At 38.8% G+C, this 25,453-nt stretch overlaps 2 protein-coding genes across 6 annotated transcripts; one reads left to right on the plus strand and one right to left on the minus strand.

The window, feature by feature from the left end:
- Positions 1-4,004: 4,004 nt before the first annotated feature.
- On the plus strand, positions 4,005-11,542 carry LOC307256721 (uncharacterized protein). 5 transcript variants are annotated; one of them, XR_013845071.1, is made up of 8 exons: positions 4,005-4,262; positions 4,447-4,461; positions 5,187-5,201; positions 5,453-5,547; positions 6,970-7,021; positions 7,206-7,220; positions 7,472-7,566; positions 9,448-11,542. XR_013845071.1 is itself a non-coding variant. In XM_080035804.1 (7 exons), exons 2-7 carry the CDS (start codon positions 4,456-4,458, stop codon positions 9,675-9,677), a joined length of 456 nt encoding a protein of 151 aa, XP_079891930.1. In that variant the 5' UTR covers positions 4,005-4,262; positions 4,447-4,455; the 3' UTR covers positions 9,678-11,542. The 5 variants fall into 5 exon arrangements, 2 of the variants coding, with proteins under 2 accessions (XP_079891930.1, XP_079891931.1); XR_013845072.1 differs by lacking the exon at positions 4,447-4,461; XM_080035804.1 differs by lacking the exon at positions 6,970-7,021.
- Positions 11,543-12,268: 726 nt separating this feature from the next.
- On the minus strand, positions 12,269-24,610 carry reep2 (receptor accessory protein 2). The gene is made up of 8 exons (XM_080035939.1): positions 24,367-24,610; positions 21,286-21,358; positions 19,334-19,410; positions 18,502-18,622; positions 18,249-18,362; positions 17,243-17,423; positions 15,280-15,446; positions 12,269-14,623 (listed from the first exon to the last, which is right to left on the minus strand). Exons 1-8 carry the CDS (start codon positions 24,396-24,398, stop codon positions 14,552-14,554), a joined length of 837 nt encoding a protein of 278 aa, XP_079892065.1. The 5' UTR covers positions 24,399-24,610; the 3' UTR covers positions 12,269-14,551.
- Positions 24,611-25,453: the final 843 nt, after the last annotated feature.

Below are 25,453 nucleotides of genomic sequence, written 5' to 3' on the forward strand. Positions count from 1 at the left end.
GTAGGCCTAGCCCTAGCCTATAGGGAGATATAGCCTAGTCCTACATTAGCCTACATTTCAGACTTTTTTTCATAAACTCTTCCATGAAATGTTTTCCCGTCAATCAAGCACAGCCAGACCATCAGGTGTTTTATAAGCTACTTTAGATCATGCCTCAAACCGAGGACAGGCTGCTCAAACCCTTAGTGAATATGGAGAAGTTTCTAATAGGCTATTAGCGAAAGTTAGGCAAGGCCTAAATGAGGGTAAACATTAGGCCTATTTATTATTAGGCTATTTTGAGTGATGTTTGATTGTTTTTCACATTGAAATATGTCCTCTCTGGGTTCTAATTATTAATATAAATCTAAATAGTCAGTTCTTTAATTAAGATAACTTCACTGTGCATTGCTGGTTTGGTGTACAGGGCACCTGGATTTTTCTCTTGGTTTCTACAATCTGTATAGCCTACTTGAAAAACCTGGATCTAGTGAGAACAGTACAATGGCTATTCTGTAACAAAAACACAACATTCTCACAAACATACTACTACTCAGTTTGGAATTTAAACCATTCCATCATGTGTTAATAAATGATTTCATAATTATTTAAATTTATTTCGAGGATGAATCCATCATCTTCCAGCAGCTTCATATGTTGGTGTGAGCAGCAGACAGTGATTTGATTAAAGATAAGTCCAATTGTCCCGTGTCATTCCTCTGATCAAACAGAGGGTGGCAGAAGAGAGGTTTGATATGTGTGAGATTGTTGATCCCTTGAACTCTGACCAAGGAATCTTACTGGAAAGAAGAGTTTAATATTGGAGTTTTTACCAAGTGGAGACAACAAACTGTTCTCTAAAAATGATCTAAAGGCAGACCAGATTAACTACCGTCAGTCTCACAAAGGTTTTCCAAAATCTATTATGCTCACTCAATTTGTTCAGATTGTGTCGGTCAAGTTTGAAAGGATTGTCTTTGCCTTTCTCAATATGTGAATGAATCTTTTAACTTCCTCTTGGTATAATGTCTAACTATGGAATATCATCATCCATTTGTCTTTACATCTACATTGTTGGTCTGTAGTTCATCGAAACTGGGCGTTTCCTCTGTATTGAATTAACATGAAGTAAACTGTTGACGTGACTCCAACCTACATTGAGAATTTGTTTTTGTAACTGAATTTAACAGCCCAAATATAAATTAAAACTGTAAATATGTATTGGCCATAAGTATATAGGCCTATCGCCAAGTTTTTACATGGGAAGCCAAGCGCGTACAGGTCCTCCAAAGCATGTTTTTTCACATTAGTTGTGTATAAGCTATAAATCCTTTATCTATGAGAGATGGTTGCTTACTGGAGAACTTACAACTTACAACTGAGGGACTGTCTACCTCTGGGACTTTGTTGTAACATTTCGATATTTTCGAAAATATTTGTCACTAGGCAAAAACATTGTAGCTGTGTAAGTTATTGACAGGTTGCTGACATATGAAACTGGTATTTTCTTAATATTACAATATAGTCTGAGTATAAAGTGTATACCTAGTGGTAACACTCTTCTATGAAGTGTTACTGCAGTTCAACATGGCGTTGACTCTCTGCCCTTCTATCTTTACTCATCGGTGCTCCACCCTTTAAACTTGAAAAGCAGCATTCTTGTGTATGCACAATGAAACATTACATGGCAACAACTGATTGGTTGCTTTAGGAATGAAGAAATAAAACAAGCAACACAGTATGATGGATGCTCCATGGCTAGCAGTAGGTAAATTATATAAAGAGAGGATAATGGCTATACATTTTGTAATGTATTGTAGTACAAAGGGAACTCTTGTTTAATGCTGCTCAACACTTTCAGTTTCAGCAGCTTATGCTTCTGTTTATCCTATTTCAACTCCAGTACCTGCTTTTCATCATAGCGTGAGAGCAAGATTCATCAAGCCAATTGTAGTATGACCGCACCCACTGTTGCACCACGACTGTGAAATGCTGAAACAAACAAAATCTTAGGCATTTCCTAAATTGAAACAAGGATGGTTTAAACATTATTTGTGCTGTTTAAAAATAAAAAATAAAATGTAACAATGGAATGGAATGGATTACTTTTTCTCTAAGATCTAAAGAAGAAATTGTCCTCAGAAAATAGGAGAAATGGACTGTATTTATACAAGAAGAATTGGACGTTGCTTCACTGTGAAAGTCTGTGACAATTAATGGTCATTTATTATATGGAATCATGTAAGCTCAAATGTAGTGCCCCACACTTTGTTCTTTGTGTTGTTAGTATTTTGTGTAAGCATGTAAAAATATTTTAAAGAGTTTTTAAAAAATTACAATACTAATTGTGTAATTTGTCTAATCTCTATAACTGGTATTATGAATTATCCTTATGACTCTTTTTTTCTAAATAGATAATAATAATGATGATAGTGTACATTTGTAAGTATTGCCTGACACCTCCGCACAGTCATTTAAATATGGTAAAACCAGTGATCAGAAAATAATCTGGAGTAATTTGTGGTCCAGAACGTGTCTTGCCTTACTCAGTACTGAAATGCTTATTGAAGGTTAATTGTGTACATGTTTTATGTTATATCCATCTTATTTCATCATCTATTATCACACCAACCAAGAAACTTAAAAAATCTAAAGAGAACAAAAGCTATATATACACATATATGTATACACACACATATATACACACACACACACACACACACACACATATATATATATATATATATATATATATATATACTGTATAAATGCATTTAACATGTCCAAAAATGGGGAAGCACAAGCTTTTTCAAACCATATTTTTGTACTGCTTTTTGAACTGGGTCATGCTTGGACATTGCTTTAATACTTGACTCAATCCATTCCATAGCTTTACTCCACATATTGAGATGAAAAAGCTTGTTGATGTTGTTTGCAAAAACAAATATGTTTTAGTCCTCACTTCCTAAATACAATTCAACTTACTGTTCAATCATGACTAATGGAAAATGTCGTATGTCATATTGCTTGTGGATCTAAACATAAATGGTGGTCATAATTACACTGTGCACCCGTTTGACTTTAAGAAAGATTGTTCTCTCTCTGCACACACACAGCCTCACATCCTGACCATGTAAACTTAGTTCTGTTTCTACGAAATGTGTCTCACACCTAACACACCCAAACCGGTTAAGTCAGCAACCCATTCCTATGTGGCTACTGTATATAGATATATATACACTCACCGGCCACTTTATTAGGTACACCTGTTCAATGGCTTATAAAAACACAAAGCTTATCAGCCAATCACAGGGCAGCAATTTAATGCATTTATGCATTTAGACGTGGTCAAGCCAATGTACTGAAGTCAAACCGACCATCAGAATGGGGAAGAAAGGGGGTTTAGGTGACTTTGAACATGGCATGGTTGATGGTGCACGGCAGGATGGAGCCATACTTTCATGTTGTTAATGCCAAATTCTGAACCTGCCACCTGAATGTCGCAACTGAAATCGAGACTCATCAGACCAGGCATGATTTTTCAATCTTCTATTGTCCAATATTGGTGATCCTGTGAGAATTGCAGCCTCATTTTCCTGTTTTTAGCTGACAGGAGCGGTACCCGGTAGGGTCTTCTGTTGCTGTAGTCCATCTGCTTCAAGGTTGGTCGTGTTTTGCGTTCAGAGATGGTATTCTGCATACCCTGGTTGTAACAAGTGGTTATTTGAGTTACTGTTGCCTTTCTATCATCTCAAACTATCTTGGCTATCTTTTCTGGTATGACATTTCCCTTAAAGTTTCCATTTCACGCATAACAGATCGAAAAAATATTCCTCAGGTCGTATAAATTCAAGTCGAAACCTGCTTTGTCATTGTTTGCGAGCAAGATTCATTATGCCCCGCCCTTCTAACTTTACCATCAGCAAATAAATGAATGACAACATCGTTGCAACAAGTGATGGTCCAAAATGATTGGCCAAGGAAAGGCTTTGTAACCGGCAAAGCGGAAGAGTTTGGCAAACCAACTGTAGCTCTGATTCCCTTTGGTTCAAGAACAGAAAATAGGAATTGAAAATAAGAGGTCAAAAAAAGGAAGGCTGATTACCCACCACAGCAGGGGCTCTGCAAACCTTGCCTTTTACAGAACATTTAAAAGACAAGGTTTAGTAATTAAAAGGACATATTATTGTTATTATATTTGCTGTAAAGCAATTTTTTATTTCTTTAAAAGGCAACGTTTGACAACCCCTGCTGTGGTAGGCTTTTTCTGCGGACTGAGTCAGGTAAGTCACGGTCATTTTGAACTTCTCTGTTTTGTAGTGTTATCATTCATTTGAAAAATGTGCCGATAAATCCCTGGTATGAAAAGCATTGTGCCAAATTTAAAGCAATACCAACTTTTACTTTGGAAATGTTTTTTTTTAAAATCAGTAATCTAATATAACTTCTTCTTTCTCCTGTCCACAGTTTATTGCCATGGAGGTAAATTTAAACTCATTCAAACGACAGATAAAACGATACATATGGTTCCTCAATAGAGCTTGTAAGGTGTTAACACCTGCATTGACAAATAGCTCACTTGCACTGCTCCACCTTGGTCTTTTAAGTAAGATCCTAAAACAATCGTTGTACGCAACCTGTAGTCGGTGCATACTAGATTTTTTGAATTTACCCCATAAGGGGGCAGTATACAGGGGAGTGCAATATGCTCTAAAGAGACATATTTTAACATTATCAGAACACATGTGAAATTTTCTTGCCAACATATTGGCTTGGGCATATAATGACCGACACTGTCTTAAAATGTCGTCATCGTCAGACATTTGATCTGTTATAAAGTGCCCGAGGTACTTGGCTTTATAACAAACACAAAGCTCTTCCCCAGAAAGATAAAATTGTGGAAAGTGGAGGTCCTTATCTCCCTTCGCCCTACATATTATCACACTGCTCTTATTTGAATTGTATTGCACATCATTTTTGACACACACATATTCCGTACACACATTTAACAGCTGCTGAAACCCAGCACTACTGGGAGAGAAAATGGCCAAATCATCCGCATACATCATTCATTTGAAAAATGTGCCGATAAATCCCTGGTATGAAAAGCATTGTGCCAAATTTAAAGCAATACCAACTTTTACTTTGGAAAAGTTTTTTTTTTAAATCAGTAATCTAATATAACTTCTTCTTTCTCCTGTCCACAGTTTATTGCCATGGAGGTAAATGTAAACTCTACTCTTTATTTTCAAAATGACTGAGCAAAACATAGCTTTATTGGATTTACTAAAATATTAAACTAAGATTGAATTAATTTCACAATGATGTATTATTTGTTAACCAGCATACACATAAATACACATTGAGAGATTATAACAAACCAAAAAACATTATGCCTCTTCTGAAAATAACTTAGGCCCAGTTTTATATATGCACCTTGTAATAGATAGTCCTTATTTTCCCTCTCACTAAGCCGGACAGCAGCTGCCAACAAGGTCCAGAAATTCTTGGGGGAGAAGAGATGTCTTCATCCATTTCTACTGAGCTACCACTCACCTCACCCCGAAGGTACACATTAATAAATACAATGCTGTATTTATTCAACGTATTTATGTCCAGTGTTCCAATGAAACACAGCTAAATTAATTTGGAAAGACAGGGATCAATTACAGTCTACAGGACAAACTAACAACTGTCTTCTGTCACTTCAGTAAATGCTTAATTATATGACATGAAAATGAATGAATAAGAATAATGAATCAATCTAATATTAATTTGTATGTATATATCCAGCATTACTCCTATCAACAGTGGAGCAACAATGACAGTGTCTTACTTTCATTTAAAAAATCTGTCTAGCCCTGGGTGGATTCAACACATTGTACACATGACATGTAACTAATGGGCATCTATCATTAAAGAGGCAGAGGTTTATAAGACAGGATATCAACTTCGCCAGAATGCTTAAATACACTGAGCTTGTATAAATACATTGGTGCAGTCCAATGTAAAGATTAATCGGGCCAATTATTGGCATTTTGAGATAATCAGCATCGGCCGATATCTGTGCTCACTAGATCGATTTAAAGATATCCCAAAAATAATATGGATAAACTGCAGGCAGCCTCATCATTGTGGCTGATGTGTAGCAATCTTAGCATTTCTTTAATTATAAACCCAAATATAATAATATAATTCTATCCTTATTATCTATTTCAATAATCACAGGCAGCTAAAGAGAAATCCAGAAGTCCCTTATGGCAATATTTAAGAAAGTCAACACCAGGGAAGGCCAAGTGAAATAGGCAATGCATGTTTCTTATTTATTTAATTATATATTTATTCAATTCAAGTTAAGTTAAACATTTTTCTCAATTGTTATTAATAAATTGTTGTATTTTATCAAATGCAAAAAAAATAGAATAACTTGATATCGGAATTATATATCAGCTATCGGCTGACCTGTCCCCTAAATATCTGTATCAGCATCGGCCATTGAAAAAACAATATCGGTCGATCCCTAGTCCAATGCAATCCAATACCAGAGCTGTGCAGTAATGTCTTTGTATATCTGACAATGTTTGACTGAAAGGTAGTGTGTCAGTCAAATTAGTAGTTCCATTTCTTTCAGAGCAGCACATAGGGCTCATTCAGCCATCATGTCAGTAAAGTGAGTGGCAATAGGGGGAGAATTAGGGGGAGGGAGAACCGGCAATGATGGTCCAAAATGAATGGCCAAGGAAAGGCTTTATAACCGGCAAAGCGGAAGAGTTTGGCAAACCAACTGTAGCTCTGATTCCCTTTGGTTCAAGAACAGAAAATAGGAATTGAAAATAAGAGGTCAAAAAAAGGAAGGCTGATTACCCACCACAGCAGGGGCTCTGCAAACCTTGCCTTTTACAGAACATTTAAAAGACAAGGTTTAGTAATTAAAAGGACATATTATTGTTATTATATTTGCTGTAAAGCAATTTTTTATTTCTTTAAAAGGCAACGTTTGACAACCCCTGCTGTGGTAGGCTTTTTCTGCGGACTGAGTCAGGTAAGTCACGGTCATTTTGAACTTCTCTGTTTTGTAGTGTTATCATTCATTTGAAAAATGTGCCGATAAATCCCTGGTATGAAAAGCATTGTGCCAAATTTAAAGCAATACCAACTTTTACTTTGGAAATGTTTTTTTTTTAAATCAGTAATCTAATATAACTTCTTCTTTCTCCTGTCCACAGTTTATTGCCATGGAGGTAAATGTAAACTCTACTCTTTATTTTCAAAATGACTGAGCAAAACATAGTTTTATTGGATTTACTAAAATATTAAACTAAGATTGAATTAATTTCACAATTATGTATTATTTGTTAACCAGCATACACATAAATACACATTGAGAGATTATAACAAACCAAAAAACATTATGCCTCTTCTGAAAATAACTTAGGCCCAGTTTTATATATGCACCTTGTAATAGATAGTCCTTATTTTCCCTCTCACTAAGCCGGACAGCAGCTGCCAACAAGGTCCAGAAATTCTTGGGGGAGAAGAGATGTCTTCATCCATTTCTACTGAGCTACCACTCACCTCACCCCGAAGGTACACATTAATAAATACAATGCTGTATTTATTCAATGTATTTATGTCCAGTGTTCCAATGAAACACAGCTAAATTAATTTGGAAAGACAGGGATCAATTACAGTCTACAGGACAAACTAACAACTGTCTTCTGTCACTTCAGTAAATGCTTAATTATATGACATGAAAATGAATGAATAAGAATAATGAATCAATCTAATATTAATTTGTATGTATATATCCAGCATTACTCCTATCAACAGTGGAGCAACAATGACAGTGTCTTACTTTCATTTAAAAAATCTGTCTAGCCCTGGGTGGATTCAACACATTGTACACATGACATGTAACTAATGGGCATCTATCATTAAAGAGGCAGAGGTTTATAAGACAGGATATCAACTTCGCCAGAATGCTTAAATACACTGAGCTTGTATAAATACATTGGTGCAGTCCAATGTAAAGATTAATCGGGCCAATTATTGGCATTTTGAGATAATCAGCATCGGCCGATATCTGTGCTCACTAGATCGATTTAAAGATATCCCAAAAATAATATGGATAAACTGCAGGCAGCCTCATCATTGTGGCTGATGTGTAGCAATCTTAGCATTTCTTTAATTATAAACCCAAATATAATAATATAATTCTATCCTTATTATCTATTTCAATAATCACAGGCAGCTAAAGAGAAATCCAGAAGTCCCTTATGGCAATATTTAAGAAAGTCAACACCAGGGAAGGCCAAGTGAAATAGGCAATGCATGTTTCTTATTTATTTAATTATATATTTATTCAATTCAAGTTAAGTTAAACATTTTTCTCAATTGTTATTAATAAATTGTTGTATTTTATCAAATGCAAAAAAAATAGAATAACTTGATATCGGAATTATATATCAGCTATCGGCTGACCTGTCCCCTAAATATCTGTATCAGCATCGGCCATTGAAAAAACAATATCGGTCGATCCCTAGTCCAATGCAATCCAATACCAGAGCTGTGCAGTAATGTCTTTGTATATCTGACAATGTTTGACTGAAAGGTAGTGTGTCAGTCAAATTAGTAGTTCCATTTCTTTCAGAGCAGCACATAGGGCTCATTCAGCCATCATGTCAGTAAAGTGAGTGGCAATAGGGGGAGAATTAGGGGGAGGGAGAACCGGCAATGCCAACAGGGGAATTACACCCCTGGAAATAAAGTATAATAAGGGATGCTACTTTTGTGTTGAATAATATTAACAATGCTGATAAGGCAAGCAGATTCGTTAAACTGATGGACAGAGACGGGAATTCTAAATAAACCAAATCTTTATTCAAATAGTGTCGCAGCCCCAATTTAAACGAAAACCTACCAGACTAAAGCTGAGGCCAACTGCTGAGAGGCAAACTACGCTGAGGAGTGCCTAGGGGTGCTACCACTCACCTCAAGTGTCTCACATCAATCATCACTGCAAACTAGAACTGGTGAAAAATGTGCTGTATCCCAGTGCTTCAACTTGCATGCAAGTGAAGGGACCTCACCATGGGTGCCTAGGTTCCCTACAGTTGGGCGCCAGCTCAAGCCTAAAGAAAAATAATTAATACAGTATCAATCAAAAACAAACATTTAAACCCCTAGTTGGTTCAATAACAAACCATACCTCAAAGACAAACAAAGAGATAAGCAAATCAAGATACGCAAAACTAAAGCAAAAGCAGCACTAAGGCAAAACTAAAGCAAACCAGAGCTAACTCAGAAATAAAGTATGGCAAAACAGCAGCAGGTAGATCTACCCCTGTGTGTGCTTTTTTTATAAACCAGATGTTAGCACACTTTGCTAGCTACAGTGGGCCTATGTTTGCAGACCCTTATGTTTATTTTCTGTGAATTCAACTAAATTCAACCTTTTTCATTATGCAGCGAACAGAATGAGGAGGAGCAAGAAGAATTTCACTGGCACCAAGAAATCGAAATCTCTTTTCCTCGGGATTTTGAATTACATGATGAAGATCAAGATTTATATGAGCTTAAACCTCAAATATGTCATGAAATGTATGAATTCTCTAAAAACACGGAAAAAGATGAACCAACACTATTTGAACTTATTGTGCAAGATGAAAGAATTCAAGGTTTACGTGCCATACCGATAACATCCAACACTTTAGGTATACCCGGCTGCTGCAATCAGAAAAAAGTTGAACTACGTAGCTTCTTTGAAAAACCCAAAAAAAAAAAACAGCCTAACGCAAAACAATACCAAAGCATGATAAAATCACTGCCGGATTTACAAAATGAACCAATTATTAAGCCAGTATACGCAGGTGCACTAATACAGGGCCTCATCAAATATAACAGTGATAAGAACGAAGGAAATAAAAAACAATTTGGTTTTTTTGTTGCTTTTTTAAAAGATGATAGAGTAATAACATTTCCTACAGCTTATCCAAATTTTAAAGAAAAAAAGCACAGCGAGGACATAATACTTAGCAAATGTAATACATTTATTCAGAAACATAGAAGGAACGTTTTACATATATTAATTTATTCCTACAACTCGCCCTGTTTCACAAGAAAAAATGTTGACCCTTGTATGTTAAATATTTGTTTGGAAACCTGTAGTTGGAACTGTAATTTTGCAATTAAGACTGTCGTGGCATTTAGTATGTTTTGGGGACCGTATGGGTCAAAGGATTTAAATAAGGTCAGTTTGTCTAACTTAATAAAAGCCAGCAATGCTTTTCACTCGTATATTGACAAATGCAGGATCACCTTAGAATTGCACGATAGAGTTTTTAAACTTTGGGCGGAAGAAAGTGGTTCCAACCAGCATGTTATGAATGACACATATATTCATCTTAAGAATCTGATTAAAGCATCACCTGGTCTAAGTATAGGTCTAAAGGAATATTTAGACCACGGAAAGAAACATATTCTAGAGCAGACGAAGCAAATTTTATCGAAGTGGTCTCCTCTGGCTTTCTCTCTCATAGGTATAATAAATTCATTTAAAATGACATTACTCCCAAAGTTCCTATATTTATTCCAATGTCTCCACATCTTTCTCCCCAAATCCTTTTTTCAACATAATGATCATGAATCTGGAAACACGTTCGAAAAACATTGCAATAGTTTAATGCCCGAATTTAGAGAACAACTACAACGGGATTTTAACTTTTTAGAAGTTCAACTTCTTCTTAAAGATCTACCTTTTAAAAACAACGGCTTTATATGCTTTCATCATATCCCCGAGGGAAGGCCGAATCCCAATTCCTCATTTTTAAGAGCTAAAAAACAAGAAAAACAAGAAAAAAAGAGGTGACATAAACCTTTGGTGTGTCCTTCTAAAATGGCTTTTATCGTGACATTTAGAATTGATATGTAGATAAAAATAAGGTTAATGTAATTTTCCACCCCTTTTTTTTTATAACTTTCTTTTTCAACTTAAGTCCTCACCATATCGAGATGATCAATGCAGTAATAAAAACTATATAAAAACGTCTTTTTTTGCACTGATGGTCTCGTTTGCTGTTAAAGGTAATTTATGATTATGAGAGGAAACATGAGGCTGTTTAAAAGATATTTAAATGTTACTCGTTGCCGCTTTAAATATTTAAAAAAATGGGGGCGCCCTTAGCTCAGTTGGTAAGAAATAGAAAAAAAATAGCTTAGCCCTAAACCTTACCCAGATATTTGAGACACCCTACCCCTCAATTTGAAATTAGGAGGGTTATGGCAAATGTGAGAATTGGGATTCGGCCTTCAGTTTTTTTTTATAATTTCTTTCTATTCTTAACATTTTTTGAATACATTTTAAAAATATTAACTTTGGCTAGCAAAAGTAATTACACACGTAATTACTTTTGTAACCAAAAGAGTGAAAACTTTGGAATACTAATCAAATGGATGTGTTTCATTTTTTAAAGAATGGCTTTCATTTGTTTTTGTCAATGAACTCAAGTTTTTCTGGATCTTGTCTGCTCTGTCCGGAGCTCCATGCAATAAAAACTTACATTGATGTGCTCTCTGTGTGCTTCATTTCCTCATCATCAACATGTACCTGCCCATAGGCAGTAACATGATAAAAAAAATCAATCAGTCAAAAAAAATCAGGCCAATCAGTATTTTTTTTTAGGAATGCTCATTGCTCCCTGTTAGGAGTGTGAAACGTAGTCACATGAAGACAGGGTAACAGCTAACACAATAGACTAAAAATAAAAAACAACCTGGCTGTCACCTACATTTAAAAAAAGGTGTCAGAGAACAGACAAGGGAACAAAAAACTAACATGGATGCACTACCGCACCCAATATTCCGGTATCTCAAGTATTTCTCATCTGCACAAACAGCCAGACTATTATGTTAAGTGAGTTAAATTTGCTCTGTTATGGGGAGAAGGACCAGGTAATAGGAGGTATGGATCCCCTGGAAGTAAGTTACATTTCAATTAGATACACTACTTTAGAGGTGAGTGAAGGTTTTATTTTTAGTCAGTGCAGATCTTTGCTCTAATTGGTTGAGAATGTATTAAAAGAAAGACTGCAGTAAATTAGACAGTGTAAAATAAAAGCACTAGACTGATATAAAAAGTCTAGTAAACGAAATCCTATTTATTTGATGTTTCTTCATAATAAAAAAAGAGATGAAATCCCTGAACAACTGAGTTAAGTGGACAACATGCACAATTGGTTTCAAGTGTACAACAGATGATAACACACTGATTTAATTGCCTTTATTAGTAGTTTTTATTACCGTTACATGACCTTGATAGAAACCATTGATACTGGAATCCTTTTTGACATGGCGCTTTGAGAATTGGCACAAACAATAAACAACCTTGGATACAATACTGTTCTTAAAACAGAAAATAAACAATAAATCAAAAAGAAAAAATGCAGGGCCGTCTCTAGATGAGATAAAATCCCTTTTAATGTTGTGCCATCTTCTCTTCATTCAGTGCAAACATTAAATTAAGAAGGAAAGAAAACAGACTGGTTTTCAGCATTTGGCCCCTAAAATAATTTATCACCAGTCAGAGTGGAGTACATAGCTGGATGTCAATGTACAAACATCTGGTTAGACTCAGTCTGGAATTTCCCCACTATGTCATGGGAAGAGTTAAAACGTCTTAATGAGAAAATAAAGAAGAGAAAAAAAATGCTAAAAATACATTTTTAAAATGACTGGTGAGGTCTGAACTTCTTCCAGTTTTCAGAACACAGAAGTTGTCAAGACTAAGAAAGAATTTAAAAAGAAAAAAAACACACGAATAATAAAACAATTAAATGGATTCAAGTCCAGAGAATGAATAAGGCAAGCAAGCTCATTCTGTATACGCTACACAGTCATTGTTACTATTTACAATGTGTTTACATATCGTTTAGTAACTTCTCCAACATTTGAGGTGGGGCTTTGTCTCCTCCTGCTGGTCCACACTAGTGTCACACACTACACACAGCAGTAATGAGAGCACAAGTCGTCTCATGCTTTCTAGACCTCTCATTAGAGCACTCAGGAGACACCAGGCCCAATGCAGAGGACGGCCACCAGAACAGAAGTCCATTGTGTTCAGAAACACCCACAGCCCGCTCCGACGCTCCCTCCACATCTGAAACTACAGCCTGAAAATTCCTAATTCCATTGCTTTTGCTTTGTCTCGGTATCTAATGTGTAGTAATATTATAAAGTGTGACCACACAGCTGGGTAAACTGAGTGAGAATATGCTGAGCTACTCTGTGACTTCCTAATGTTGAAACAAATACAATATGCAGACATCACTTGTGTGCTGAGAAGCAGATTATGTCACCTCACAAACACCGGCATCTCTATGACTACTGGATTTAGTTGGAGAGAGCGCTTCCATCAACTCAGTTATGCACAAGTTATCATACTTATTACTAATGTCACATGACCAAAAGACGTGGATCAAACGGAAGCGCAACAAATAATTTAACACCGATAAGTGAGAGATGTCTAGATGAAGCATAACTAAGCCGACTCTAAACAAACCTACTCCATCACCAGCGCTGTGCGTGACTTGTAATGTCACCTTACAAGCGTTGTGGAAGAAAGTTTCTGTTACGTGAGGCCTGAACTTAGCAGAGCCAGACTCACTAAAGAGGAGGTATACCGTCTTCATGAGGGGAAGCTGAACTTAAAATCTCTGCAATGGGCTGTGAGGCATAAAATGGATTCCAAAAAAGTGTAATTAAAATAGGTCAAATGTAGAACCAAAACCGGTTTGAGCACAAATGATCCTCTGAAACCAGACAGTCACACGAGTTGGACTTGGTTGTGGATGAATGACACAACTGGCAACCATCAGGTCTCAAACAGTCACAAGGATGTACAACTAAATTGGCCGATGCAGGCCTTATTTATAGATAATCTCAACTCCCCTCTTACTCCTCCTTAAAAAGCCAATCTGAGCTCCGGAAGGCAAAAACATCTTGGGGGTTGTAGCGTCTCTGCCAGGTCCAGATAACCATGTTGGAGTAACCAAGACAACACATAGTGGACTCAAATTTAAAGAAGTAGGGAGTGAAGAATGTAATATTTTACCGTTGATCCTTGAAACAAAAACAGCCGTGAATGGAGAATATCACAATGTCGGCAGCAGAACATAAATCAGCTCCATGAGACTGAAACACTGTCTGGCATTTGACCAGGTTATATTCTCATCTAGTACAGGGGCTTACACATATGGGTTAAAAGGGAAAAAGCAGCCATCAATATATATATCACTTACCATTAATTAAATGTCTTAGAAATGGCCCCTGCTTTTAACTGGGCCAACAGTAAGTAAAGAGTGATACAAAATATACAGGTAGACTTATATAGTAACTGTTCACAACTTAAAAAGGTAGGCCCTGTACTGCTAAAAAAAAAGCCAACAGCAGTGACACAGTTTGAGTGCTTGGTGCATATACAGTGTACATGTGTGTTTGGGGAGACCAAAGAGAGGAACAAGGGCCTGCAGGCTGTGGGTGGAGCGAGTGTATGGCTGCTGGATGTGGACAGCAGGCGTCAAGGTGGCGTTTCTGCGTTAGTAACAGTGGCCTTTTTCTTTGCCGGTTTCTTTGCCGTTTTGGTTTGAGTCTAGCAGAGCGAGGAGAGGGGCAGGGGGGACAAAAGACAGAAGAAAAGAGAGAGAAGGAATTGTTAAAAAAGGAAGACAGGTCCAAAGGTTCGACTAAAGTTGACTGATGTATCCAATTCAAGAGACATAGTTTATTTTTTAGACTGGAGCCCTGCAGTAAACAATGTGGGCGTGTAGTTTGAACAATAAGGGCGTGTAACATGCAGGCAAGATCTAATGAAATATAATACTGGAGTTGCATGATGGGAATTGTAGGATCCCTAAAAAGGCTGAACTTCTTTTTTTTGTACATTACACGTCACAACTTCCTTGCTGGATAGATTAATAACAAATTATAGCAACCCTTGAACTACTGCAATATGAAATTGTTTGCAATATTTTGAACATACATTAGGCCCTTATGGCCAAATGTAGGATCAAAATCACCGATTCAAAAAAGAAAAATTTATAACAACATTTCTATCATATTATACGTTTATATACACATTTATATAGCTTGTAACAAACTATCACGGACAATAAACAGAACTAAAAACCGTAAAATGAATGGGACCTTATTCTGTCACCTTGACTTGTCTGTCTGTCTGTCTGTCTGTCTGTCTGTCTGTCTGTGTGTGTGTGTGTGTGTGTGTGTGTGTGTTTTCCTGGGCCCTACCTCTGTCTTAGCAGCAGCAGGTTTCCTTGTTGCCTTGACGCTGGCGGTGCGTTTGGGGGCTCGTTCTGCCACGTCCTCATCAGAGTGCTCCGTCCTTGTGTCTGAATGCTCGGAGCTGTGTTGGGATGATGTGTCGTCAGCCAGGGACGTGGCCGCCACAGAGCGAGCTGCAGACAAGAAAACATCAATACATTAAAAAGGTGTGGTCGGTTCAATGAGAGAGGAGATCACAGTTCAGACTTATGACCAGCAGATTCAGCAGATAGGTGACAGACCAGAGAGATTGAGCCAATAGGGGCCAAAGTTAACTGTGTCGACAGCTATTATTAGATTTATGAATTTCCTTGCTTATGAGCCTATGTGATTTATTTTTATTTAACCACATTAATATGCAATCCTATGAAATTCCTTTACCAATAATTTACAAGACTGCAGCAACTCTATTTGAAGGGCAGCACATACATGCTATCACCGCCCAGTGGCCACATTTCAAACTACCGTTTGTTTCCACGAGTTCCAGAACTGGATGTTGGCCATATAATAAAAAGGTTACACTTAAAAGTTTCTCTTTTTCCCCAGCTACCATTAAGGCCTTTAAAGCTATTTTAGCCACTGCCTGCTGCTATAAGTAACCTGGATCCCAAAGGGACTCAAAACAAAACAAGCCTCTTTCACTAGAATTAAAAAAAAACAAATCCAACCTTTAACCGTCTACAGCAGGGCTTCCCAATCTTTAGTTGTGTTGTAAGGCGTTTCAGGATAATGATTAAAGAGATACACAGATACAGTACAAAAGTCTTAAAGATAAACACGATTTTGTGTCGCAGAATGTGTTTTGGATTCTTTCCTTACATCATATATTCTAGTCAAAAAATGAAGAAGTTCAACATGTTGAGATTGTTTACATGATTTTACACAGTATAGCATTATTCAAATTTGTTCAATTTAAAACGTACTACTCTTTTTTTATAGTGTGGCGTGTCTTTGTAATGGTTAGTATAAAAAGTATCCCTCTGCTCCACTCTTTGAACGAAGAATGAGATGAGGTGTGTTTGAAAGCTCTGAATTAGAAGACCTTTGAGTTTGGATTCTTTCCACCTCTGCTTTGTTCTCCAGAGGTTATTCAAACAACATTCATGGACAAATTCCCCTTCAGTGTTTTTGCTTTCCGTCTTTCTCTCAGACTTGGGTTTTAAGTTGCACGTGGTTTCCTTTGTTTGTGAAAATGAAAATGTGCCACCTCGCCCTGCCCAGCTCGTTGTTTCACTGTCTGTTCCTCCCTCTCTGTATTCTGTTCACAGCTTGTCACCCAGCCGGCCGGCTAGCCAGCAGTGTGGTTCAACACAAAGAGTCCTGCTTCCAAGCCTCCCACAGGAATCACATGCCTTCACCCCCCCCCCCCCCCCCACCCCACACACACACACACTCTCTGTACTTGTTTGCTGCTCCTCCTCTTGCCTGCCATCCTGCAGTGCTTTAAATCATATGACTCCACTAAGCCTGACTAGCCCACACTCTGGCCCGATCAACATACCGGACAAACAGGATGTATGTACAGGTGCATCTAAACAAAAAATGTCAGTTCCATCTTTTGTTTTAATTTTGATGATTACGGCTTAAAGCTCATGGAATAAAAAATATCCAGTATCTCAAGATGTATGAATATTACATATAACCAACCAGAAAAGGGATTTATAATACAGAAATGTCGACCATCTGAAAAGAACGTTTATTTTAGATTAATTTCAGTTAATGTGTAATTAAAATCGAGAATATATGAAAACTTCACTTTTTGAATTAAATTACGGAATTTGACTTTGCATGGATATTCTATTTTCTTTTAGATTGCACCTGTATGACTATGTATACGTACAAGTGTGTGACTCCAAGTGAAGCTTGTAATGGAGTAGTGTGTTTTGTGGCTTGTGTGTGTGTGTGTGTGTGTGTGGCTTGTGTCCCTTACTCTGCCGTGTAGTGGTGCTCTTGGCGCGGGGCAGAGTGCTGGCCCCCGAGCTCATCTCATCCATGGGCTCACGTCTCATGCGAGAGTCTGAAGTGTGCAGAGACAGCTCGTCATCAGCGGTGATGAGAGTCAAGTCCTGCATACTGAAACTCCGCAGCTTGTCTGACAGCACGCCCTGTCCCTGAACGTCACAGCAAAAAAAAACAAGCACACACGTCAGATACACAACAAAATATATATCCCTGACGATATATCCCTCATGTATTACTCAGGTCAGATTAAAAAAAAATGTATTCAAGATTTGCTTTTTAAATAGGTTAATTCTCAGTTTTGGTGAAAGTTTGTCAAAAGGTATACAGGATTATTAAAAGATCTGATTTTGACAAATGTATATCCATAATCCCTGACTCCACTGTTAAATTGATCTAGGCAAAGCTTACAAGATAGGACAGACATTTTTGAGTATGTGTAACGTAGCAAACCTCCCAGAGGGCAGGGGTCATTTTGCTTCACCAAACAACTCAAGTGATGTTTTTATGTTCAAAATAAAGATTATTTTCCTGGGGTCAAAGTTTACCATTGATAACATTTCACTTGAGCAGAGAAGCACAAAGTGATCCCAGAAGTCCATTGGGAAGGATTTGAGAAACATTCTACACTAGCAAGTATGTGGATTTTTAAGTCCCTGTAAAGCCAAATCCACAAGATCCTTCTAACTATGTCATTTTGGGAGTGAAAAAGGTTGAAGACCCCTGGTCTAGACAGCCAAAAGCAAAGCAGTTTAACGAAGTTTTCAAATATTTAAGAACATTTATCTTCAATCAGATGTTTGTAAATGTTCATTGAGACCCCCAAGTTGATATAATACTGTATATGATTTTAGCTATACACAACAAAGATATTATATTTCCAAAATTAATGAGAACATGCATTAATGAATTTTCCTTTGAGTTCAAAAATAATATACTGTATATTATCATGCTGTCCCAACTTGATCAGAGCTCACCTTGGAGGCTGCGGTGACAGCAGCGGTAGCAGCCAGGTTGAGGCCCCGCTTTCCAAACCTCATCATGGTGTCATAACTCCTGTCTTTGGCCTGTGCTATGTACTCATCTATCTCCTGTAGGGGGACAGGAGAAGACAACAGTATCAGCAATAGGGATAAATTATAAATGGGGAAATTAGAGTGAAATCAATGTAGAGGATCGAACCGATTTACATTTTGATATTGGGGTCTTAAAAACTGGCCATGCTCCTACCTTTTCTTTGTTGGACAGGGTCGGGTGGACAAACTTGCGGTAAAGAACACTGGAGCCCTTGGTGTACGGGGACAGGAGCCAGATCACAAAAGCGATCTTTAGCTCAAAGTAAAATGGAAACCTGCGCAAGGAAACAGAGTTATACCATCAGCAAAGAGGACCAAGACAACATTAAACAAAAGCTGCAGATAACCAAGTCAAAGACAAAGACGAAATAAGAGGAAATATTCTGTATGTGTAAGGAACCTTGCTCAACTCCCTGGGGCCCTGTCCTTTTCCTTAACATGACTTCAATTGAGATTTTCTTTTCAATTATTTTGTTATAGCATTAAAGTAGTCATTATTATTGATTTCAACTATAATTAGTACCAAGCCTGGTTTTCCTCTTTGTTTCTTTTGCTGTGCGTTTTATACAATATCCAAACATAGCCAGGAGCATTGCCTTTCTACACATACACTACCCAATTCCAATAATTCCATTGCCTACCATATCTGGTTTAATTTTTTTTCATTTATTTCATACCATTGCGGACCCTATATTTGGTTGCCCTTGTCGTAGTTAATTTTGTTGTAGTTATTTGTCACATGATTGTTTTGTACAATATCACAATACAAAAATAAAGTCTGAATCACCGCACGAGTTGCATTTGATGATGCTAAAATAAAAAAAAAAAACAAGATATTTTTCATAACAGATCATTGTGGTAAAAAAAAAATCAATACCCCTTGGCACCAAACACACATGAATGCCTCTATTGATATTATATAAAAGCTTCATTTATTAAAAGCTAGTGGAAGGTCACGCTCATGAGCAGCCCCTGTCCTGACTCACCATGATAGGAGAAGGTCTGTGGCCGTCTCTGCTGTAGTGAATAACGCAAAGACTATCCAGTACATCATCCATTTCACCTGGACACAGACACACACACACACACACAGACACAGGGGTGAGTAGATAGAACATCACAAAAACAGCACGTGAAACCCCAGAGCCTCCAGTGTACACAATACACATGCTGAGACACGTGGAGCTAAACAGACGTGCCAATGCCGAGATGCAACATATGTTTCAGGCCTATCGGATCACATCAGTAACGCATGGTTTGACTCCCCGACACAAAAGGAAATGTAGGCCATCATTGTCTCCACTAAAAGGAACCCAGGCACTTAGGAGGTAAACAAGCTTTAGGAGACAATAATACCATAAAGCCCCATAGATTTAGTGGGAAAACATTGACACTTATCGAACATACTGGTATATGAAATGCTCTGCATGGTGATTATATTGCGTGTTTAAAAAACAGGCACAAACAGGCCACAGGCTTGTGATGCTGAATCATTCCACTCGCGGAGGGAGAGGGGAAAGAAAACATCGGTTCTAAAAATGGCGTCTCCTTCTGTGCCCGTCCGCTTGAGAGGAGGGGGGGGGGGGGGTTGCCGTAGTAACCAGCCAGGAGGAGACTGTTCTCCATTGCAAATCTAGGCAAAGGGCCAGACTGCTTCCATCTCCTCCTTAACCCACCCCCACCCTCTCTCTCTCTTTCTCTCTCTCTTCCTCTCTCATCCCTTGCAGTGTCGATGAGGTAAGCAGGGAGGACCCCGAGTCTCAGCCAAAGACAGAATGGGAACGCACTTCTTTTTGCCTAGTTTCTATTGGCAACACTGGACAATGCAATCACATTGGCACTTTTATTTGTTGCGTTACTTGGCGATATTTTCCGATTTATTTATTTAATAGTAATATGCCAAATCCCAATATTTTCTCCCAGCTAAGTTTTGAATGTTTTCATACTCAAGGACGCACTGTGAGTTTACGAGTGAACTGAGAGGAGATATAGGGATTTGTGCAGAAGGCCATCATGACTAAACAAGGGATTGCATGTTTTGAGCTATGGATTATATTTTTTATCAAGGGGTTAGGTATTCTCACACACTAAATATGCTATGGGTGTTGGACATCCTCCCCCCCCCATCCAATACTTTTCTGTCCACTTAATTTTCTCATGACGGGAATTCACAATCTGCATCATGGGAGGCTGTTATGTAATCATTAGGAGGAGCATGAAGAAGGATAAAAATGATCTGCTCAAACAAAAAGAATACCTAGATGCTACTTTCTTGTTTCCAATGAGGTTTGAGACTTGATGACTTTCGAGTCATTTGACACAGTTTCATGAAGGTGAAGCTGCTTTTCCATTACATCTTACCAGCCTTACTCTCCTCAACTTTTTTGTTTTCCCACCACTACGTTTAAGTTCCTGGTAACTACTTTTTTTGGTACCTACTCGGTCGAGGTTCCCAAAAAGTAGGCACCAGGTACTGAAAAAGGGACATGAAACACTGCAGACCCCAATGGTCTGCAGTGTTTCAGAGCGTCATCAGTGGGCGACACGCTGCACCCTATCCTGTGCAACAAACTGCTACTGATTCGGTCGCAGTTTTGGATCTTGCCGTCAATCCAGGGTTTGTTCTTTAAAAATTGGCATCCAGGACCACCATGCCGTGTTGGCTGGGCGAGGTACAGCGGTTCCTAACCTTGGTGGCAGATGAGAACATTTTCTGGTATGTGTGTGTGTTGTCGTATTTGATGACCAGCTACACTGATACAGTACTATCATGGGTTCTTGTAATGGAAAACAATGTCAAGTGTGTGTCTGGCCTGAATTCTATCTGTGGGCTTTGTGTAAAACATTCCCTCTAACATTGCACATTTGAAATCTTAGCGTAAAAATAGCTAGCAGCAGCTTCGGGGTTTAAAAACGTTGAACCAGAGGTGATACTCACATATTCCTTCACATTCTTCGTTTTGACAGCCTTGTACGAGGAGTACGCTGGATAGAGGGTCCCGAAGGCGAGGCTGCAAAAAGCAGAGAAACACAGGTCAGAGAGAGGATAGAAGATTCAGCTCGAGGACAAAGGCCTCTGGCTGTTGATTCTGACACCTAACTAATGTTTTCCTGCTGAAAAAGCTGGTTAGCCATGTTTGCTCTGACCCTTCCAACACACACATTTGTCGTCATTTGTCATCATTAGGCTGCTTACTCATATTTAAATCAAAGTCGGTGTCGGTGGTTTTGAACATAATGCGAGGTCGCAGTAGAAAGCTAACGGGCAGCGGCTTGTCAAAACACTGACCTGATAAAAATCAGTAAAAAAAAACCTTTAGTGGAGATGTGGAGTCAGGAGGACTGCATAGAGACAAAGTGGAATAGCACATAAAAAGTCTGCCAGGGGTGGGTCACCATGTGTTTGTCCACGTGCCGACTGGGACACTATGCACACACACACAGAGGCCAGTTTTTCATGTGCATTTGGGTCTCATCCTGTGCCACTGCTGCGGGGATTTGCGCTGATGTGACAGGATGCTAAATGCTGAGTGAGGGCAGATTATGGTTCAGAGAGTCACTAGTTTGTCTGTTTGCTTACAGTGTAAACCTGGGGTACTTTAAAGGTCAGATAATGTGCTCATTTTCAGGTTCAAAATTGTAATTTGTGTTTCTAATAGGAACTGTTTTCATGGTGTAGTGTCCAAATAAAACTCTTTTAAGCCTCTGCCTGAGATGCTCCGGTTAAGAGGCTGTCTTTTTAAGCCCTGCCTTCCAAAAAGCCCAGTCTGCTCTGATTGGCCTCAAATCTAGCTGGCAGTTAGATTCACCCTGCGTTCCAAATCGCATACTCTTTCTTTTTTCTATTCTACACACTACATCTGACCATAAAAACAATCTAGTTAGGATGCAGTAGGCATACAATTGGGACATACTTGTACTTATTTATTTCATTTCCGTTGCATCCCTGTTTGTTTTCATATGGAGGCTCCGACGATGTGACGTCACTTTCGGTGCGCACTGGATTGTGGATCAGAATCGCCATAATAGGATGCTGTTTTCAACAGAACAAATCTCGGCGTGATGTAGTAGACATCCAGGTATTTCTAACCACAATAAATCTGGCCTCAAGAATCGGGACATCCTAAAAAAAGATTCTACCATACTAAATAGTAGATAGTATGGGTATTGGAATGCAGTCACAGTATCTCGGGGTGAGCTTATCACAGGTGGAGGTAGTGCTAAATTAGGTTAGCAATGAGCGGGCGTGGCTTTGCCCCCTACGACGTAATCTGACTGGGGTTTTTGAAGACAGGTTTTCAAAAACGTGAAGGGGAAGAAAAGAGGGACGGTTATTTTTTTCTTATACTTTGGGAGTCTGTTGACACCAGGGACCCATATTAATGTTTGGAACAAATGGATAAAGTGCATTTAGCATAACAGGTGACCTTTAAACTAAACTAAAGATTGAATGTTTTTCACAGCGAGTTCCACCTAATGAGGCTTAAGTACATCCAGCTGTCAGTAGCCTGAGCATATTTACTGTGTTTTTTCTCAGCATTTATGTAGTTCTTCTGTGCCGGTAACTGCTCAGTCATGTGCACACAAAGAGCCTCAGCTCTGTACAGTAAGCTGGGGCGACTCGTACAAAGGCCTCTAGGCCAGCAGACTTCTTTATCAGACAGCCGGTGCCTCTCTGTTGTTGTGTGACGTTCACGAGGGTGTCTTGTCCCTTTGCAGAGACTTTTAATGGTGACTTAAGGTACGCAGCTAAAATCGCTTAGCACTTATTTTCAGTATTTATATAAGAACAAAAAAACTATCTGTTTCGCACAGACTGATTTTGATTAGAAGAAAAAAAGAGGCGGTTGCATGGTGCAGAGTACACAGATGATAAATGATTGATCTTGTGTTAGATGTGCAGCAGCCATTATCATGCACATCCAATCCAGTCACATTTTTTTTCTTCCACCTGACTACCTGAGGTGCAATAAAGTGGAAGAGGCAGCCACTAAAAGTAGCCGCTCTTCAATGTTACACTTTACTTATGTAATCCAGGCGGGCACAATTTTTATAGGGATGAAACATCAATTACATACACCACCGGCGCCTTTCAAAGACACCATTATAGCTGTGTCTGGGCCCGGCCTGGTTACAGCCGCAAGAAATGGATAAATCATTGAGGGACAGTCAGGTAGGCTATAGGTCTCCAACATGCTGCTTGAAAGTTTTAAAAATAGAGACACTTGACATCGAGATTAGACTAATGCAGCAATGCAGGCTCAGGGTGAGGACAGCCACTGGCTTTAGTTGAGTCATTCACACTATTGTTATGTGGTGTGTGTGTATGTGTGGAGGCTAAGGCCTGAACTGCTGATAATCATCTGATCACATCTGTAAAGTCACTCCAACGTGATGCAATATGAATCTGGGCTAGTTCCTGAACGTAGATGCAGTCATGGATGGGTGGGTGGAAGGATGGAGTGAGAGAGAGACACATCCCTCACTGACTGGCCTGCTGGGCTTCAGCCTTCATTCCATCAAAAAATCACCATCTTCTGGCTGTCATGGCCCATTCAGGTTCTGATATATATTACATAATATGGCTGTGTTGTTTTTTAAACCATGGCAGACGTTCTGTAGTCTGTTTAGTTGGCTGTAGCGAGACTGGCATACGAAGTAGGATTTTCTTGATTTAATGTGGCCGGCTAACATTTCCTCTCCATGCCAACACGCCAACTGTCAGGTGCAGGCTAGCCAGCATATGTTAGCCACCAGCGGCTAGCGCGCGACTGTTGTTACGGTTAGCATTGATAATGGCTTAGCTCGTATCCTTACATAAAAAAATTAACACAGCATTTTCTTCCTCTACATTAAATGAAATGTAAATACACACGGACTGGAAATGTATACCAGGCTCACGGGGCGAGCTAATAGATATCGCAGTGCTCAGCATCAGACAGACAGCTGATGAATGGAAGAGCCGCTACCGTTCAAACACAACATATGCAGCAGACCCAGCCCAGCCCATGTTACTCACACCACCATCCTCGAAATAATCCACGATACCATCTTCTTGCTGGATCTTTGCCCCACCGACAGCCCTCTTCTGCTTTCCAAGGAAATCTAATGGGTTAGTTTAGCGGGCTAGGTGCCCCCCATTCCCCCTCTCTAGGACGCGATGCGTGGTGTGAATGTGAACCGGGAGGAGGCTGTGGGTCAGGTGGGCGAGAAGCAGCTGAGGATGTGCTACTGCAGTCTGTGGATCCAAGCCGCTCCGCTCTGACTGCTCAACTCTCCACCACTGCTGGAAATACTAGCTCTTAAAGGGCCAGGAACACTCTGTACAATGTGTCATGATGTTTAACTGTTTTTGTTACGTTCTTCACTTTGCTCCTCCCATCGAGAGCATCAACACCGACACAAATGATTTCAGGAGATCGCGCCAATATGATATGAAAGAAGCCAGAGAACCCGTGGTTAGTTGAAAACATATGGGACTATGTATGCAGGGATTATCATTACTAAAGACAGTTAACAAGTTTAATTGTAAGCAGGCCTTGTTAGTAATAAAAACAATGACAGGTATTCATGCTTGCGAGCATCCTTCTTGGTTACTTGTACATCCAAGACCCCCCCCCCCCCCCCTTTTTTGACCCAATTTCTGTGATCTACTTACTAATTCAGACATGAGCAGTGAAAGCTGCTAGGTCACACAGGACTAGTCTCGCAAAGCCAGACCAAACTACAGCATGTAGACTCATATAGCAGTATGCAGTGATAGCTTTGGTAACCAGTTGAAAAAAAGGCCAGTGTTAAGAGCCTGTTTCATGGTGATCCATTTGAAAACCATTACTGTGCCAATTAAACTGAAAAGTAAGATTACAAATAAGGAGAATTAAAAGCAAATTAATCAGAATACGTATACATTTGTCAATTATCCCCGTAAGTGTCTAAGCACTGTCATCAATTGAATATTTCAACAACTAAGCTCAAAATGATAACATATTGAACATATTCACCAGACAGGAGCTTCAATTTAAAAAAGACATTCAGACCAGTGCTGATCCAATTACATGATTAAACATGAAAGAACAAAAAATATTTGGTCTTGAATGTGATTTTCA

The sequence above is a fragment of the Ammodytes marinus genome (genome assembly GCF_949987685.1).
Source record: "Ammodytes marinus genome assembly, chromosome: 10".
In the NCBI taxonomy this organism is placed as follows: domain Eukaryota; kingdom Metazoa; phylum Chordata; class Actinopteri; order Uranoscopiformes; family Ammodytidae; genus Ammodytes; species Ammodytes marinus.

Bases quoted from the DNA above. Each gene is read 5' to 3' on its own strand.
- reep2 (XM_080035939.1), bottom strand. From the start codon at position 24,398: ATGGTATCGTGGATTATTTCGAGGATGGTGGT. The intron at 19,411-21,285 runs GTGAGTATCACC...GTCTGTGTCCAG, and splicing joins CGAAGAATGTGAAGGAATAT to GTGAAATGGATGATGTACTG. The intron at 15,447-17,242 runs GTAAGGGACACA...TCTTGTCTGCAG, and splicing joins GAGCACCACTACACGGCAGA to CTCGCTCTGTGGCGGCCACG.
- LOC307256721 (XM_080035804.1), top strand. The intron at 7,567-9,447 runs GTACACATTAAT...TTCATTATGCAG, and splicing joins CCACTCACCTCACCCCGAAG to CGAACAGAATGAGGAGGAGC.